Genomic DNA, 16791 nt, shown 5'->3' on the forward strand with positions numbered 1-16791 from the left:
AGAGGACGCGTACCGCCATCGCTTGCCACACTTCAGGTTGGCGTTGATAGTGGGGGTGGCGTTGACAATGGGGGCGCATTTAACATTGTAAACACCCATCAGGGTTAATGTACAATTAAAAATCGAATCGCATTGCATGCATCGCATGCCGCTATATTGCATGCAATGCGATTGTATACGATCAAAATCGGGGGGCGCCATGCTAGGAAACAAGTACCCATAGTTCTACATAACCGTGTTAAACAGCAGCTGTATTGTAGGTTAGTAGGATTATATGGGGCAGTATGGATGGTGTAATAGTTAGTTTGTAAATTCCCCCTGTGCTTGCGTTGGTTTCCTTCGAGTACTCTGGTTTCCTCCCACAATCCAAAAATATACTGTTAGGTTGATTGGCTCTGTGTGTGTGCGTGTGTATGTGGTAGGGAATATAGAATATAAATTCTACTGGGGCAGGGACTGATGTGAATGTTCAAATATTCTCTGTAAAGCGCTGCGGAATATGTATGCGCTATATACAGTAAGAAACTGTTAATGATAAATAATACAATTATTATTAATTTTTATTACAGGTTGAGTATCCCGTATCCAAAATGCTCGGGACCAGGAGAATTTTGGATAACGGATTATTCCGTATTTCGGAATATTTTAATATTTTAAGGATGTATTTTGAAGTATCTTGCATTTATGCTGTATAAACACATCAAACACATAAAATACACACAAATATATTTTATTTGTTCAAAATACAAGGTTTCAAAACATGAAACAAAATGTGTGTACTATCTCAGATACTGAATTTGAATGTCAAGCAATAATTTTCTTGTACATATATAGTGGCAGTTACAGTGGTGTAAGTTCATTGCAGTTGCCCGGAGGCAAGATATATATTGGTGCCCCCCCACACACATACAACCCTACATATAAAATATTTTTGTTTAGATAGATAGATAGATAGATAGATAGATAGATAACACATATATTTCAGAACTCAGCCACAGAAGCAATGTCTTTTAAAAAACTGATTTAAACTTCCAGGGGGAGGAGAGGTGCCCCCTTGGGAGCAGGAGCCCGGCGGCAGATGACTCCATTGCCTCCCAGAGTTCTTCCTCTGGGCAGTTACATATCATGTCCCCAGTGTGTTTTTAGCAAAAAAAAATTCAGATCTGATCGCAGTACAAATTTGTTTGGAAAATGGGCAAAACCATGTGCACTGCAGGTGGGACAGATGTAACATGTGCAGGGAGAGTTAAATTTGGAGGCGGTGTGTTAAAACTGAAATCTAATTTGCAGTGTAAAAATAATGCAGCCAGTATTTACCCTGCACAGAAACAACATAACTCACACAAATCTAAAGGCCCCCATACACTAGGGCGACTTGTCCTTAGGACAAGTCGCCCCCGACTTCCCCCTGAGCTTCCCCGGCTGCTCCCCGGGGGAGCTTGATTAGATTGGCACTTGATGTGCCATTTTTTACATGTGATAAATCGTCTCGATTTATCACATGTAAAGAACCCGGGGAGCAGGGGGGGGGGGGGGCTGCTGGTGGGAGCAGGGGGGCTGGGGACGCTGCGGGGGACACAGACGCTGCGGGGGACACAGACGCTGCGGGGGACACAGGCGGCATAGAGCTGGGCAGAGGGAGCCGGGAACTGTCAGTGCTAGAAAAAAAAGCCTATACAATGAACGGGCAGCCTGTGATTGGCTGAGCGCTCTCTCAGCCAATTGCTGACTGGCTGAGAGAGCGCTCAGCCAATCACAGGCCGCCCATTCATTGTATGGGCTTTTTTTTTTTATTCAGTGCTGACAGCTCCCGGCTCCCCCCGCCCAGCTCTATGCCGCCTGTGTCCCTCGCAGCGTCCCCAGCCCCCCCTGCTCCCTCCACCGCCGCACCGCCCCACTAGGTCCCAAGTCGGGTGGTCGGACGTGCAGCAGGTCCGACCACCCGACGCAGATCCGATGCGCACGGGACCGCGCATCGGATCTGAGGGGACATCAAAACTAGCCGATTTTGGTCCGATTTAGGCCAGATCCGACTGATCTGGCCTAAATCTGACCAAAATCGGCTAGTGTATGGGGGCCTTCACTCTCTCTGCACATGTTACATCTGCCCCACCTGCAGTGCACATGGTTTTGCCCTATTTCGAAATAAATTTGTACTGCAATCAGATCCGAATATTGGCCTTAATGCACAAAACACCCATTTTAAGGGTCTTGTTCTCAAATCAGTATACTGAAATAATTTGTAAGATTTAAAAAAAAAAATGTATAACACCAATCATTTACAAGGCAAAACCAGGTCTGCAATGCCTTGTAAATGATCGTGGCTTTAAAAATATAAGGGCAGACTCACAGGAACAGACATATCCTCGCAGGCTTTTTATATTGCCCTTCATAGCAGTTAATCTGAGAGTGAGAGTGGCAGTATAATAAAAGATTTAGATGTACTAAGCTTCAAAAATGATAAAATGGAGAGTGATGAACCACCAGCCAATCAGCTCTGTGACAGCCATGTCACAGGCTATGTTTGAAAAATGACAGAAAGGAGCTGATTGGTTGGTGGCTTATCACTCTCCGTTTTAGCACTTTTCAGGGCTTAGTACATCTCGCTCTTACTTTAGGGGATGATGTTCATCTACTCTACAGTACAAATAGGTACACTAGAGTCCATTAATGGAGTAGGTAGAAAACTGAAAAAATGTATCTATTTATTCTGTATTCATAATAAAAGGGTATGGGTCATTGGGACGACACTATTAAGGTTGACATACATTCGACCTTCCCAATGTCAACCTAATACTTGTGTCAACCTTTTCACACTGTCGACTTTAGACATGTCAATCTTTTTCAGGTGTCGACCTTCAGTGGCAGAACCAATGTATGTCGACCTTAATAGTGTCGACCGAATGACCATATACCTTATCAAAATTCAGAAAAATTAGAAATGGAGTTTCATGGAAAAAAATTTAAATGTACATTATTAGGAACCAAAAAAATGTCCACAGATCATACTGAGTTCAAGAACCACGTGTGCCGTAGATCTTAGTTTTGATAACAGGAGCGTACAAAATAAAAATAACTGAATTTTTTACAAAAAAATGTATATTTTATTCTTGGGTATTAGGTAGTAAATCAGATTCTAGCTATCATTTATCATTTATCTAGCACAGAGGATAATAGCTATCATCTGATTGGTTGCTAAAAACTATCATCTTTTACTTCTAAAAACCCACACTTAAGTAAATGTAACCATTAGATGTTTGCAAAATGAGTAAAAATGTATGTAAAAAGAATCTGACCAATAAGGAGGCTATATTTGTTGGCACACTTGACATTCTGGCCTAAACCTTTTATTGAGCAGTGAAGAAAGTTTTCAGCCATTGAATTATCACCACTTAGCATAATATATATTTTTCTTTTTTGTCGATAGTAAAATCTGAATACCGACCTTTCCAAATGTTGCAGCACAGGCTGGGTCCAGTTTCTCTTTTCTGCAAAAGTCTAAATAGTGGGCATACAATATGCACCGTGGCAGGCAAACTCCTTCACATACAATATAGTTCTCTTCCAACCTGCAAATCAAAAGTCATAAATATATGGATATAATGCAAATAAATAGGTAGTTCGGAGATTGAAGCATGGACAAGGTAAGATATCAGCATATAATAGTTTGACACATTGGTTTTCATCTTCATTAGGTCTCCTGTTTTTTCCATAAACAAAAGTATGTAAAGGGATACAAAAACAAACAGATATATCAGTCCCAAGGCGCAGAGTAGTGATTCCCAGTATAGGATACAGCAAGGCTCCTCTCCTGGCAGGAGAGGAGCCTTGCTGGCAGGAGAGGAGCCTTGCTGTATCCTATACTGGGAATCACTACTCTCATGCGGTACCAGGTACCGTCGTTTTCCATCTTGTGTTCCCAGTTACTGTTTTTGTGAATAAAATTGTGTGCCTACACAGAAAACCTCTGTCTTATCTTCCCATACCGATATGGTGAGAGGAGAGTTATGTGAAAAGGCATTCTACCTGTGAAATTGGGTTCTCTCTTTAAAGATACCTAGATGCGTCTGTACCAGCCATACCTACTTGTGAGTACAGTACGCATTCAATAAATTCTGGGGCGTAACTATAGCACCGCAGCCCCCACCACCGCGGGGGGGGCGCTGTGCATGTGGGGGCGCCGGGGGCTGCGGTGCTATAGTTACCCCCCCCCAATCCCCCGCAGACTTACGTATCTTGCTGGTCCCGGCGGCTCCGTTCTTTTGATGAGGACCACAACAAAATGGCCGCCCCCATATAGCAAACAGTTCTCTGAAACTGTCTGCTGTACGGGGGCGGCCATTTTGTGGTGGTCCTCAGCAGACGAACGGACGGAGCCGCCGGGACCAGCGTGATAGGTAAGACTGCGGGGGAGGGGGTTAGCATAGGCGGCAGGGCGACGGGGCGGCCGGGGGGGGTGCTCTACGGGGCGGCGGCGGGGGGGTGGGTATGGGCGCCCCCCCCCTAACGGCGGGGGGGCGCCCAAAACGTAGCTACGCCACTGAATAAATTGAATATTCACTCGTGGTGAAATTCCTTATAGATGTGAAAGAAACCTTTATGAGCACCATCCTTGTTTCTGAGCGTGAGTACGGGTACGCCTTCTGAGACCCTTCTCCCAGATTTTGTGTAAAAACACCTTCAGGCCATTAAGACTTTTACTTAACACATTTTTAAAATTTCTTTGCATATTTCATCGGATGTGGTGACAACTTTTCATCGCCCCTGGTCCTCTTCTCTACAAAAAGAATGTAAAGGCCCCATACATTTGCCCGACTTGTCCTAAGGACTAGTCGGACCTGATTTCCCCGGCAGCTTCCTGGTAGCGGTCACAAACAATTAGGCACTTCATGTGCCAAGTTTTGCACATGATGAATCACATGAGATTTATCATATGCAACTAACGGGAGCTGCAGATGGAGGGAGCAGGGGGGCAACGGACATAGAGGCGGCGGGTGAGGGATGCCTGTGAGCAGGGCCGCCGACAGGGGGTTCTATGTGCACAACTGTCCCAGGCCCCGCCTCTCTGACAGAGGGTAGGGGCCCGACCAGATCTATCCCTGCAGCATCCTCCTTCACCACAGCTGCCCGTACCCCAAGTTATCTGTCCACCTTCCCCCCTCATCAGCGCCGGGCCGCGGGTCATCCGCAGGCCACTGCACAGCCCAGCATTGTGAGAGACCTTAACAGCGCCTGCTGCCCACTGCCTGAGGATGTTTAACAGGCAATGCAGTAGGAACATTGGGAGCCCCCACAGCATGACGTCATTGTGCTCAGCGTGACTTAATGATGTCACACCTAGGGCGCCAGAGGAAGGGGGCCGAGAAGCAAGCGCCGCCATCCTGAGTAGGAGCGTGTAGAGGTAAGCCTTCAAAGGAAATTGTAATACATCAGAGAGAGGGGAAGGGGAGCCTGGGGCATCTATCTGAGCAGGCTGTAGCCTGTGAAACAGTGACAGGCTGCTGCTGAGATCGTGTTGCGTGTGTGTGCAGATTTAAGCAGCAAGGCTACAGTGTTTCAGTTTTAAAGCCTTGCTGCTTGAGCCTGCACACACAAAATTATCTTGATAATTTGCTGTCAGACTAGGAGGTTCTGAGTACCGAGAATTCCCCCACCCTCCCCTGCCGGCCACTGATCTATCTCGCTTGTTAGTTTTTTTTATTTATTTATTTTTATGACTATTCCATGGATTAAATGCTTTGTTCCTATTGGAATAGTGGGCCTGATTCAGCAAAGGAGATTGTCGAGGGGGGAGGGGGGGGACCCTGCCTATTTTGTCAGTCCCGGGCCCCACCATTTCTGATGGAAGCCCTGCCTGCGAGGGGCAATGGAGAGCCCGGCAGGGGGAGTAGGGGGGCAGCGGACATAAAGGTGGCAGGCAGAGGATGCCGGTGAGCCGGTGAGGGGAACAGAGAGCCAGGCAGGGGGAGCAGGCCCCTGCCCGCCTCTCTGGTCTGGCTCACAGCGTCACCCCGCCCGGAAGGCTTCACATAATATTTATGACCTCCAACTCCGATCTGATGCGCACATGTCAAAACATGAGATTTGGTCCAATTTATCGGAATCGGGTCAAATCGGACCAATTCTCACTAGTGTATGGGGGCCATTAGAGCGCTCCAGGTATATGATTTGTGTGTGAATACCATCAGTAAATAATCTCCCCCTATTCAATCCAATGGCTAAAGGCCTGACATATGTACATGACACTTACATGATGGTCTACTGGTGTAGCAATCATACCCTTTGGGGCCTTATTCTAGTTCACTCTTTCTGACAAAATCCTTCTTAGATGGACAAAACCATGTGCACTGCAGGTGGGGCAGATGTAAAATGTGCAGAGAGAATTAGATTTGGGTGAGATATTTTTTTTCTGTGCAGGGTAAATACTGACTGCTTTATTTTTACCCTGCAATATACTGTAGATAACACTTTAAAGTAAAACCCCACCCAAATCTAATTCTCTCTGCACAAGTTACATCTGCCCCACCTGCAGTGTCCATCTAAGAAGGATTTTGTCAGAAAGAGTGAACTAGAATAAGGCCCTTTGTTCCAACCTAGGGTAGCATTCAATTAAGTGTGAAGTTCCATCAGAAACATGTGTGATGTGCAACTGTAAACATTGAAGGGAATTTTGGTGGTGATTCAGCGTTGATTGGAGGGGCCGAATCTGTGCATGTACATGAGCGTATTTGCGCATGTGCAGACCCCGGGGGTGAATCAGCATGTTTCACACTCACCAAGCCTTTGACTCCAGTGGGGTGGTGGGTGGGGGTGGACCCTGGGCTAGAGCAGTTGAACGCCCAGCATTTTATGGGAGTCCCAAGGGAGACTCTGGGATTTGGACACGTATCCAACCCAGGAGAGATCCGGCACTTGGAGCAGAAGCTGCCTCCTCCCTACAGTGTGAACGGGATACTGGTTGCACACCTCAACCTGGGTCTGACCCTGGATTAACCCTTCTTTTAACCTGGGCCGCATTGCTGGGTTGCTGGACCTGGGATTTTTCAAAAGGCCCTGCACAGTGGCCCGGGTCACCCCGGATTATTTTTTAGATGTGAAAGAGGTATGAAGAGCATTGCATACTTGATACTTGAGGCTCATGATACCCAGGGCTACACTGCTGTCTGCTTCAAAAGCCATGACTGAGGGGCAGATTTATTAAGCTCAGTTAAGTGATAAAGTGTCTGGTTTTTATCACCGGCCAATCAGCTCCTAACTGTAAAGTTACAGGTTTGGTGTTAAAAATGACAGGTAGGAGCTGATTTATTAGTGATACAAACCAGAAGCTTTATCACTTAATTGAGCTTAATAAATCTACCTGAGTGTGCCTTTACCTTCTAATGGAAGTGCAGGGTTAATCTTCAATATTTACAGTTTCCATTTTATTCATCCCATCTTCAATTAATCTATCTATCTATCTATCTATCTATCTATCTATCTATCTATCTATCTATTTATCTGTCTATCTGCTGTATCTATCTATCTAATACAAATGTGTTGTAATTTTGTTTTTCATTCAAAATGTTTTACCAAGATTTATAGCATTATGGAAGCCACATTAGTACTTTATTTAGCACTTTTTGTGTGATAATAGAATATTAGACGTCTTTGACCTGTGAGGAGAGCCTAATAAGTAAATATGGTATGTGTTGGTAAGTAATAAGTAAATATGGTATGTGGTGGTTAAAATGTCAAATTAGGTATAATCAATTATTTTGCTGTCTGTTTGATTTAGAATAATCCCTGCTTCCTGTCATTGCATGGTGTGTACATATCGGGCTTATTCCAACTCCTGAAAAAAATGAAGTGTGTCTGTTAACCCTTTGAGTGCCAAATTTGCTGTGAGAGATGTGCAAAATATCTGCCAAAAATGCCAGTAGTCGATGAATATGAATCACTTTAGTTATTGCCAGCAAATGATCTGAAGTCAGTTAATTGAAGTGTAGTTATATATTGCATAAAAAAATAACAGTTGTGGAAGCGATGCTGGCATTTTTAGAGTATATTTTGCACATCTCTCACATCAATGTTGGCGCTCAAAGAGTTAAACATTATGGCCCTTATTCTGAATCGTGCGGTACGGCCCGCGTGCGGCCGTACCGCCGATGTTTTCAGTCTGCACATGCGCAGAGGTCAATCTGCGCATGTGCAGCCCAATTCGCCGCAGACGTAGTTCGTCCGCCGCAAAGGGGGCGTATAGGGGCGTGAGGGGCTTCATACCCTCATTTCCCTATGCATACGCCCCGCGTTTCATGGGCGTTCCCATGCAAACGCGGGGCGTATGCATGCTAATGAGGGTATGACGCCAGTGATGGGGGCGGGAAGCTGACGTCGCCGGATGTCAGCTCTCAGCCCCCATACAAGCTATCACACGGACGATTGTCCGTGTGGTCTCAGCTTGCGGGACCTGGTGGGGCGTGCGGCCCTGCCTTCGATGGTCGCCGACCATCGAATGCAGGGGGCAGCTCCCACCATGGTGGAGGCGTACGCCCCACCATTTTCTTGCGGATCGCCAGCCGTCCGTGTATGGACGGCCGTGGCGATCCGTATCGTGGGCGGGGATTGGTTTGTGCGGCCGGAGCACCGTGTGCGGCTCCGGCCGCACAGATCTGAATAAGGGCCCATATATGGATTGTAGACTGATGAATACTCATCAAGACAAGAGACTGCTACTTAATTTGCGTGTGTGTGTGTGTGTATATATATACAGCTGCGCTGGGGGGCAAGCCCAGCACTAAGGTAATCTGCTGGGCTGCCCCCAGCTCCTGTGCACCCCCTCAGCCGTCGTCCGGGAGGTAAATGGATGCCGCACACAGGCATCCATTCACCTCCTCCGCTGCCGCTGCTGTCTGCAGAGTATAGCAGACAGCAGCACAGCCTGTGTGTGCCCACCTGTCCAACCTGCGGACGCTGCGGTCCGCAAGTTACATGTCCCCCATTGATGTAAATGGGAGCCAGGTCGGATGACCCATCGTACCCATTTACACTACCCTCTACCCAGGTCCTGGCCGTGTTCTACCCAGGTCAGGACCTGGGTAGAAGTCCTGTGTAAAGGGACACGGCGTGTCCCATTTACACCGCCGCTGACCCGGGTCTGACCCGCCGAAGAGTTTTGAGGTGGTGTAAAAAGGGGTTTTAGTGGAGCGCTCAAGGGAGGGTGACAACCAAACTATTGTATATAGCAGTGTCACAGGACTTTTTATCCAAACAAACGACTAATGGTTGGCACCAAAGCCATACAACAAATAGTAAGACTGGAGTACTGGCCTTATTCTTCTATTCTTCATATATATATATATATATATATATATATATATATATTTATTAAAAACTAGGCTGGAAGTGCGGCACTCCTGACCTTGTATAATTCGAAGAAAAAATAACCACATAGACAACAAGGTCTATTGTATCAACATTTCAAATGTATTTCATTTGTCTTCTGGATACTTATACTGCCTGTATTTATCTCTGTGAAGGCACCAGCTGCAGAATTTGGGAGTGCCAAACCTCCATTCAATATATATATATATATATATATATATATATATATATATATATATATATATATATATATATACATACACATATATAAATATATATATAACACACATATGTCTGTAGAAAATAGAGGACGCACACATATGCATTACAACTATAGAATGTGTCAGAGATTTACTGTACTTACCATTGCAAAGTGAGCTGTGTCTGTTTCTTTTTATCCTTAATAATTTGTGTGATTGATTTCTTTTGAGTTGCCTTATTGCAATTGATACTGTTTTTTCTATAAATAATATCCAAATCATCATCTTCTGATGAATATGTGTCATTCAATAGGTGCATCTCTGAATACAGACAGTGAAAGAAAACAAATTGAGTACAATTGTTCTGTATACATTTCTTCAACACACAATGAGGATTGTTCCAGAGTGCAGTTACTTAGAATGCTACTTCTTGCAAACTAATCAAAGTATAAAAAACATTTAAATATGTAAAAATAATATTTAAAAAAATGCATTTATTTGTTACCTGTTTTAATTCCAAGGGCAGCTGGAGTCTGTTCCTCCTCTGGTGTGAGCATCAGTCCATCCTCTCCTTCTCTACACAGGCTATCCTGTGAGTATGACATTAATTCTTTATCCACCATAGTGCCATAGCAATTCTGTATACTTGGTGCATTTTTTTTGTGCGATTCTCCATTCCGGAAAGGACAATCTCCCTCGTGTGTTTCAGAAAACTGCTCAATCGGCATTTTATGAGTTTCAGATTATTCCAAACCATGAAAAATATAATTCAGGAGTCCAGGTTCAGTGCAAATAAAGTTCTAAGATCATTCCAAGTCAGGATTATAGATATATGAACTTATATAAAATTATATAAAATGAAAAATAAAATACTGTTCTGAAAATCATGCAAAATATTAAAAAATATCTGTGATTCTATGTTCCGTTTCTATGGTCCTCCACAGATTTCTGCATTCAGGACTGACAAAGGCCACACGGAATGATTTGACATCACTTGCTATTTTAGAGTAAATCTATAAACACACCCTTTTGTTGGCATAAATCTCCTATCAAACGAAAGGCAGTTGTTCATCAACAGCTTTGTGCCTAGAATTCCAGGTGCTTTTATTTTGACAAAAAGTCACAGAGGTAATCACTCTGGATGTGACGTTGCAGCAATGAATTGGGTTATCTGTTGTCTCAAAAAGATAGAAAAATGGTGGTGATCACATCAACTGTATTAATGATTAACAGGTTGGAACAATCCTGTCTGATCGTGAGAGTCAAAGTGATGTTTGTTTTTTATGTGTTTCCATATCTAAAGCTGCATGACTGAGTCAATGATGTAGTCTTTACTACTTGCTAGAAACAATGCAAATGATTATAGAGTACGTTTGAGCACTGGTTAATTAAAAAAAATAAACTTAGAAAGCAGATATAGGTTTTACTATATGTTTTAACAGTAGAAATACCGCCTGCGTCTTTTATTATTAATATACAAATTAAATGAATTCATTTGTCATTTGCTTATCTAAGAAAAATATACTTTTTGCTAATACTGATTGCTTTAAAAGTCAGGAATAAAATGTATTGGGATGTAAAGCAGTTATAAGTATAAAATGACACAAAAGCATTCAATTACAAACAAATGCTGCAAATAATTCAGTAATAATATCATACGGCACACTACAGTACACACAGACAAACCACTTGATAGTTTACTTCTAAAGTTACCTGGACACTCATGGGTTTATGGTGCAAGATGGTGACTCATAAAGTTTAGCAATGATCACAAGTAATAAAGGTATTACCATCTAATAATAAAATTAAGGCAAATATAAGGCTAAACTACCAATTTGTATGTTGAAAAATAAAAATGATCTTATTACAAGGGATGGTTAACATTAATAACAATAATAATAACACAAGTTTGAAGAGCAAGATAGCAGTATTTGTAAAAGGATGAGAAGGTTTCATAGGTAAATGGAAAAATTGGACACGGGGCGAAATGGACAGGATGAAGTCAAGTGTGGAGCAGGTGCACTATATTTTTTATTTTTCATTTAAAATGCTTTCTTTAATCTCACAACCAGCCCTATCCTACAATACTGTATGTCAGATTTCTTCTCATACCCTACCTGCCCCACCCATGTGTTTCCCAATAATCCAATATCATATTTGTTCTATGAGCCTCTAAAATATTAGCTCTGGTGAGCAGAACTCCATCTTCTTTCCTGTGTCATGTCCTCACCTACAGTAGTTGTTCACATGGAAAGGTTTTTAGACATTTTTATTTTATAACTTTTAATGTAATGTCTTCTTTTATTATTTTTTTTCACTGACGCCAATGATTGTTCTCTTGCTCACATTGTAAGGTGCTGCGGAATCTATGGCACCTCATAAATAAAAGATGATGATGATGATTTTGCATTGTGAGCTGACTATAATGTGATATAGGGGTGAATAAATAAAATTTTCAGCAGAGTTTCTTGGCATGCAAAGCCAATTCTCTTTATGAAATTGACTTGATTTTGGAAAATGGAGCTGGCAGTAAGATCTTGATACTGCATGCCCTTTTAATGAAACAAAATCATTTGTATGCAAAAAGTACACTGTTCCAAATTATAAATAAATTAGAAAACATGGGCATGGTGCATTTTCTACAATATTTATAAATATTTCATATTTTTCCAGTTGGAAAAATCATAAAATCCGAAAAATCCCAATAAGAAAATGTACATTCACAATGATTTAAAAATGATTGAAGGCAGATTTTCTCAGGGCACCACTGTCACACTGGGATTGGTACGAAATCCGGTGGTCGGAATCCCAGCGGTCAAAATCCTGACGCCGGAATCCCAACCGCTGAAATCCCGACAAGGGGGGACATGGATCGCCCCCCCCCCCCCCCTTGGTGGCCCGCCACGCAGTGGGCCGTGTGCCGAGCATAGTGTCGTGGACACCCATAGAGGGACAAAGTGCCGGGACACCCATAGAGGGACAAAGTGCCGGGATTTCGGCAGTCAGGATTCCGGTGTTGGGATTTTGACCGCCGGGATTCCGACCGCCGGGATTTCAACTGCATCCCATCACACTGGCAAGCAGCTAGAATCAAAGTAAAAATAAACAAACACTGTGATTGGCTGGATGGGAAATAATGTATTCTTTTTCTCATCCTCAGTTATCGATATCATTATTATTATCATCTTTGTAAAGGAGTGATTACCCCTATGCTATGCAGATAGAGCATCCTCATCTAGCCCTTTAACAAGATTAAGTGAGCCATGGATGTCAGACTTAATCCTATGCTAATCCCCTACTGTATTGCTCTATTTATTGTATTGCAGCTGAGAACAATAGGCCTTGGTGAGCCATGGCTATGCAATGATGCTGTGGTTCATGCTATATTTCCTTGCTCCCTTACTTCCTTACTTCCTCTCTCCAGCTCTTCCCTCATTATTAAGTGACTTCAGCATATGAATCAATATACCCCCATAATCCTATGCATCGAAACTCCTTACCCTGACATCATTGTTTGGTCTCTCTTAAATGACCTCCTGACCCTCCCCTGTGGGTTGCACTTACTTTATCTAATCTTCGCTCACTGTTGTGATATTTATGATTACTCCAATTTCCCATTCCCTTCTCTAACCATCTTCTGCCCTCTTTTAACGTATCCCTCTTTGCTTCTCCACTTCTGCTTCCTATTGCTTCCATCACTAAGCACAATGTTGAGACTATCAATATTCCTTATAATCCCTGTTTGACTCACTTCTATCCCCTATTCTCTCTCTCTGGCACCGAACTAGCAACATACATATATAACCCTTCCCTTACATTTGCTTTTGATTATGTGGCTCTGGCAATAACTACTCACCCTTGCAGACCAACACCACCACGCTTGCATCCCAAATACATAATACATGTTCAAAAGTGTTTATGAACCTTTAAGCGACAGTTGAGGGAACCATGCTTTATGTCAGTTTTCCACCATTTCAAAAGAATGCTCACATCTCAGTGCTGCCATTAACCTTTGCTAAACAGTGATATTTCAAAAACCTCATCTCCTCCCAATCCTCAAAAACAGGACATATTATTGCTTTCAACTCCATCCATCTCATCCTCATCTTTTCTCTTTATTCTATGCCCATGACTTTGCCACCTACTTCACATCTATTACATCAAAATCAGGACATCACATCCCACCAGACCCTCAGTTTCCTTTCCCTTTTTCATACCACCCTTGTCATATTTCTTACCAACTCTGATTTCATTTTTCTCTGTATCTGAAGATGAAGTCATGACCTTTATCTGTTTTTCCTCCCCCCTTTCCAGGTCCCTCTTGACCCTATCCCCTCTTGCCTGCTCTGCTACCTCTTTCCTGCTTTCTGTTCCCATCTTGCCAACCTCCTTAATCTCTCCATCTAATCAAGCATTGCCCCCTCTGCCTTCAAGCATGGTCTTGTGTCCTGCATTCTTAAAGAAAACTTACCCTTGATCCTGACACTCTCTTAAATTACAGATCCATCTTTTTCCTCCCTATTGACGCCACCTTCTTTACTCTTTAAGCATGTTGTCTATGACTGCTTTATTGCCTTTCTTTCCTCTGTCTCCTTCGTGCTTGACCTATTTCAGTATGTCTTCTGTCATCTACATTAGACTGAAACTGGACTCATCCAAATTAACAATGACTTTATTGCTGCCATATCCAGAGGACACTGCTCTATGCTTAGTCTCCTCCAATGTCTGCTGATATTGCCCGTGATATTGATAGATGTCCTCCTGCATTTCTACTCTATTTCCTATCATGGCTCCCCCTTCCCCCTACTTTTCTGTTCTTTGACCAAGACATTTCCTATTCTCTCTCTGAATATTGGAGGTCAAGAGCTCTCTTGACCTCTAATATCTGTTAGGAACCAGGGTCAGTTCAGTTTTGTTTTCTGTTCAATTTGTGTTTAGCATTTGACTCACTGGTGGCCTCCAGTGCTAGGTCTGTGCCATATCAGCTCAATATTCTGTGAGCTTAATTCATTCACTAGTCTGCGAGGTAATGAGCTTGTTAAGTACAGCTTGGGAGCTGCCTGGATCTCTACCAGGTGTAATTAATCACTTGAGCCCTTCATAGGGCAGGCTCTCCTGCAATACTCTGCCAGTGATAGCTTCCAGCTTCCCATTTCCTGTTTCCTGCTTCCTGTGCAAGTAGCTGCTATTCCCGATCCACAGCTGGCCACCTGTCCATTTCTCCCTGCACGTAGCCCAGTGCAGCCTTCCTGGCCTTTGGCAGTTCCAGACTGCTTTCACTCAATTACAGAATCCTGTCTGGCAGCTTCAGCTTCTGTTCCAGTGCTGTCCACCTGCCTGGTCCCAGCCATCTTCCTCTGTGCTTGTCTGCTGCTGGTATGCTCCCGGGGTGCATCGGTTGGTTGGTGGTCCGTTCCTGGTACTGTAAGTTCCCCGGTTGGGGACCTGGTTCCTTATTCTTGGCTTGGTGCCCTCCTGGGCCTTGTTTATCTTTTGTTATTTCAGCCCCACTGAGGAACTCAGGGGGGATTCTCCTCAGCAGTTGCTGCATTCTCAGTGCATTCTGGGTGGTCCCAGTGTGAATTTATCTATGTTTTGTAGTTCGTGCGGGTCATTTGTCGTGTGCTTTTTGGTGTGGTGTATTCTTGAATTGTGTATTCTTATATTGTGTATGCGACGCGGTCGCAGTTGGTGGGCGACTAGGTCACTGGCGCTATTAGCCACGTTAGCTAGTAACGGCAAGTTGCCTTTTTTCTTTAATTCCAATTAGGATCCTTTAGTTAGATTATCCTTTTGACTGTACCCTGGGGGGATTCCCGGTTCCTTGTCTATACCTAACACCTGGCTGCACCGGAGCCAGGGCGGGCCTAACTCGCCCTTCCAAACGTGGCGGCTACATGCGAAGCCTAGTTCTTGCAGGAGCTGGTCACCAGCGGTAGTGTAGGATTCCGCCGTGGCTGTCCTGAACAGCAGTCTCGGCTAGGGGTGCACACCTGAAACCTTAACAATATCTTTTCTCATTCATATGTCCAACTTGATATCTTTCTGCTCTCTTTTCCTAAATGTCTCATTCATACCTCCCAACATGACCCTCTTCAGGAGGGACACAATGCTCTGCTCCTGGACTTCCCTCTTAATGTATGATTGCCATCACCTGTGGTGAAACACTTTCTTATCACTTAACCTGTTCAAAAACGGTGATGGCAATCATACATTAAGGGGGAAGTCCAGGAGCAGTGCATTGTGTCCCTCCTGGAGAGGGTCATGTTGGGAGGTATGAATGAGACATTTAGGAAAAGAGAGCAGAAAGATATCAAGTTGGAGATATGAATGAGAAAAGTTATTGTTAAGGTTTCGGGTGTGCTGTAGTGGAGAGGGTCATGTTTTGAGGTATGCACATTGCTTTCTTAAGCTAAAGATGTATTACATCTTATCCTTGAGACTGTTTTGGATATAGAAAGAAAGTGCCTAGAAAAGTTCTGGTTTGCTACATCCAAGTTTCACTGTTCTTTGATGGTACAGTGACTTTTTGTTTGCAAGGAAGAATTTTTGACTTTTTGTCTTTTTTATTGCATGTGGAAGCCATTTGTTATGTGGAGTTTTTAATGATTTTTTTGAATAATTTTTTTTTGACTTTTAAAAAAAAGAGGAGTGGACTATGCTAATTTAAATAAAGGATATCACTATAGGAAGATATATATAAACATCTAGTTCACTCTGAATCCAGCGCTGGTCCAGCGCTGGGAGAGGTCTCTAGAAAATCCCTTTGTTTTCCAGCCTCCCCTCTCTCAAAAGCCCTACACTGGCTTACCATCCATTCATTACCCTGATGCAGCAATGTTTATATACCATGTACTTGTCACTGTTTTCTTGTTTTGTTCATTGGTTTGTTTACTTAATTAAGAAGTCTGGGGCATGGCATTTTTTTTTGCATGTTTTTGCATTCTGAATATACTGTATCTGGTTTCTTATCAAAATGCAGAAATATTTTAGAATGCCTCAGCTTGTAGTCAATAATGCTGCTTGACACAGGAGTGCAGTGTCTCCAAAACATGATATACAGTATTATGGCATAATGAGATACTGGGTCTGTCTAGTACTGACAGGCACAGTAAGAACTGGAAGAAAGCCTTCCCCTCACAGCTCTAATTGACTGTCTATTGTATGGACACAGCCTTTCTTCTCCACCAGTTAGCTCTGTACAGATGTAGAGACTGTTTATTTCTATCAA

General features: G+C 43.3%; 1 protein-coding gene across 1 annotated transcript in view; it reads right to left on the reverse strand.

Annotated features, from left to right (window-relative positions):
* Positions 1 to 10288, reverse strand: part of RFX6 (regulatory factor X6) — a 111653-nt gene extending 101365 nt beyond the window's left edge. The window contains exons 1-3 of the mRNA XM_083174696.1: positions 10066 to 10288; positions 9725 to 9881; positions 3446 to 3569 (exon numbers count right to left, since the gene is read on the reverse strand). Of these exons, the coding sequence (XP_083030822.1) occupies positions 3446 to 3569; positions 9725 to 9881; positions 10066 to 10288 (504 nt within the window). The remainder of the gene's footprint in view (positions 1 to 3445; positions 3570 to 9724; positions 9882 to 10065) is intronic.
* Between the last annotated feature and the right edge of the window lie 6503 nt (positions 10289 to 16791).

This window comes from Crinia signifera, chromosome 3, assembly GCF_055691185.1.
Source record: "Crinia signifera chromosome 3, ASM5569118v1, whole genome shotgun sequence".
Taxonomy (NCBI): Eukaryota; Metazoa; Chordata; class Amphibia; order Anura; family Myobatrachidae; genus Crinia; species Crinia signifera.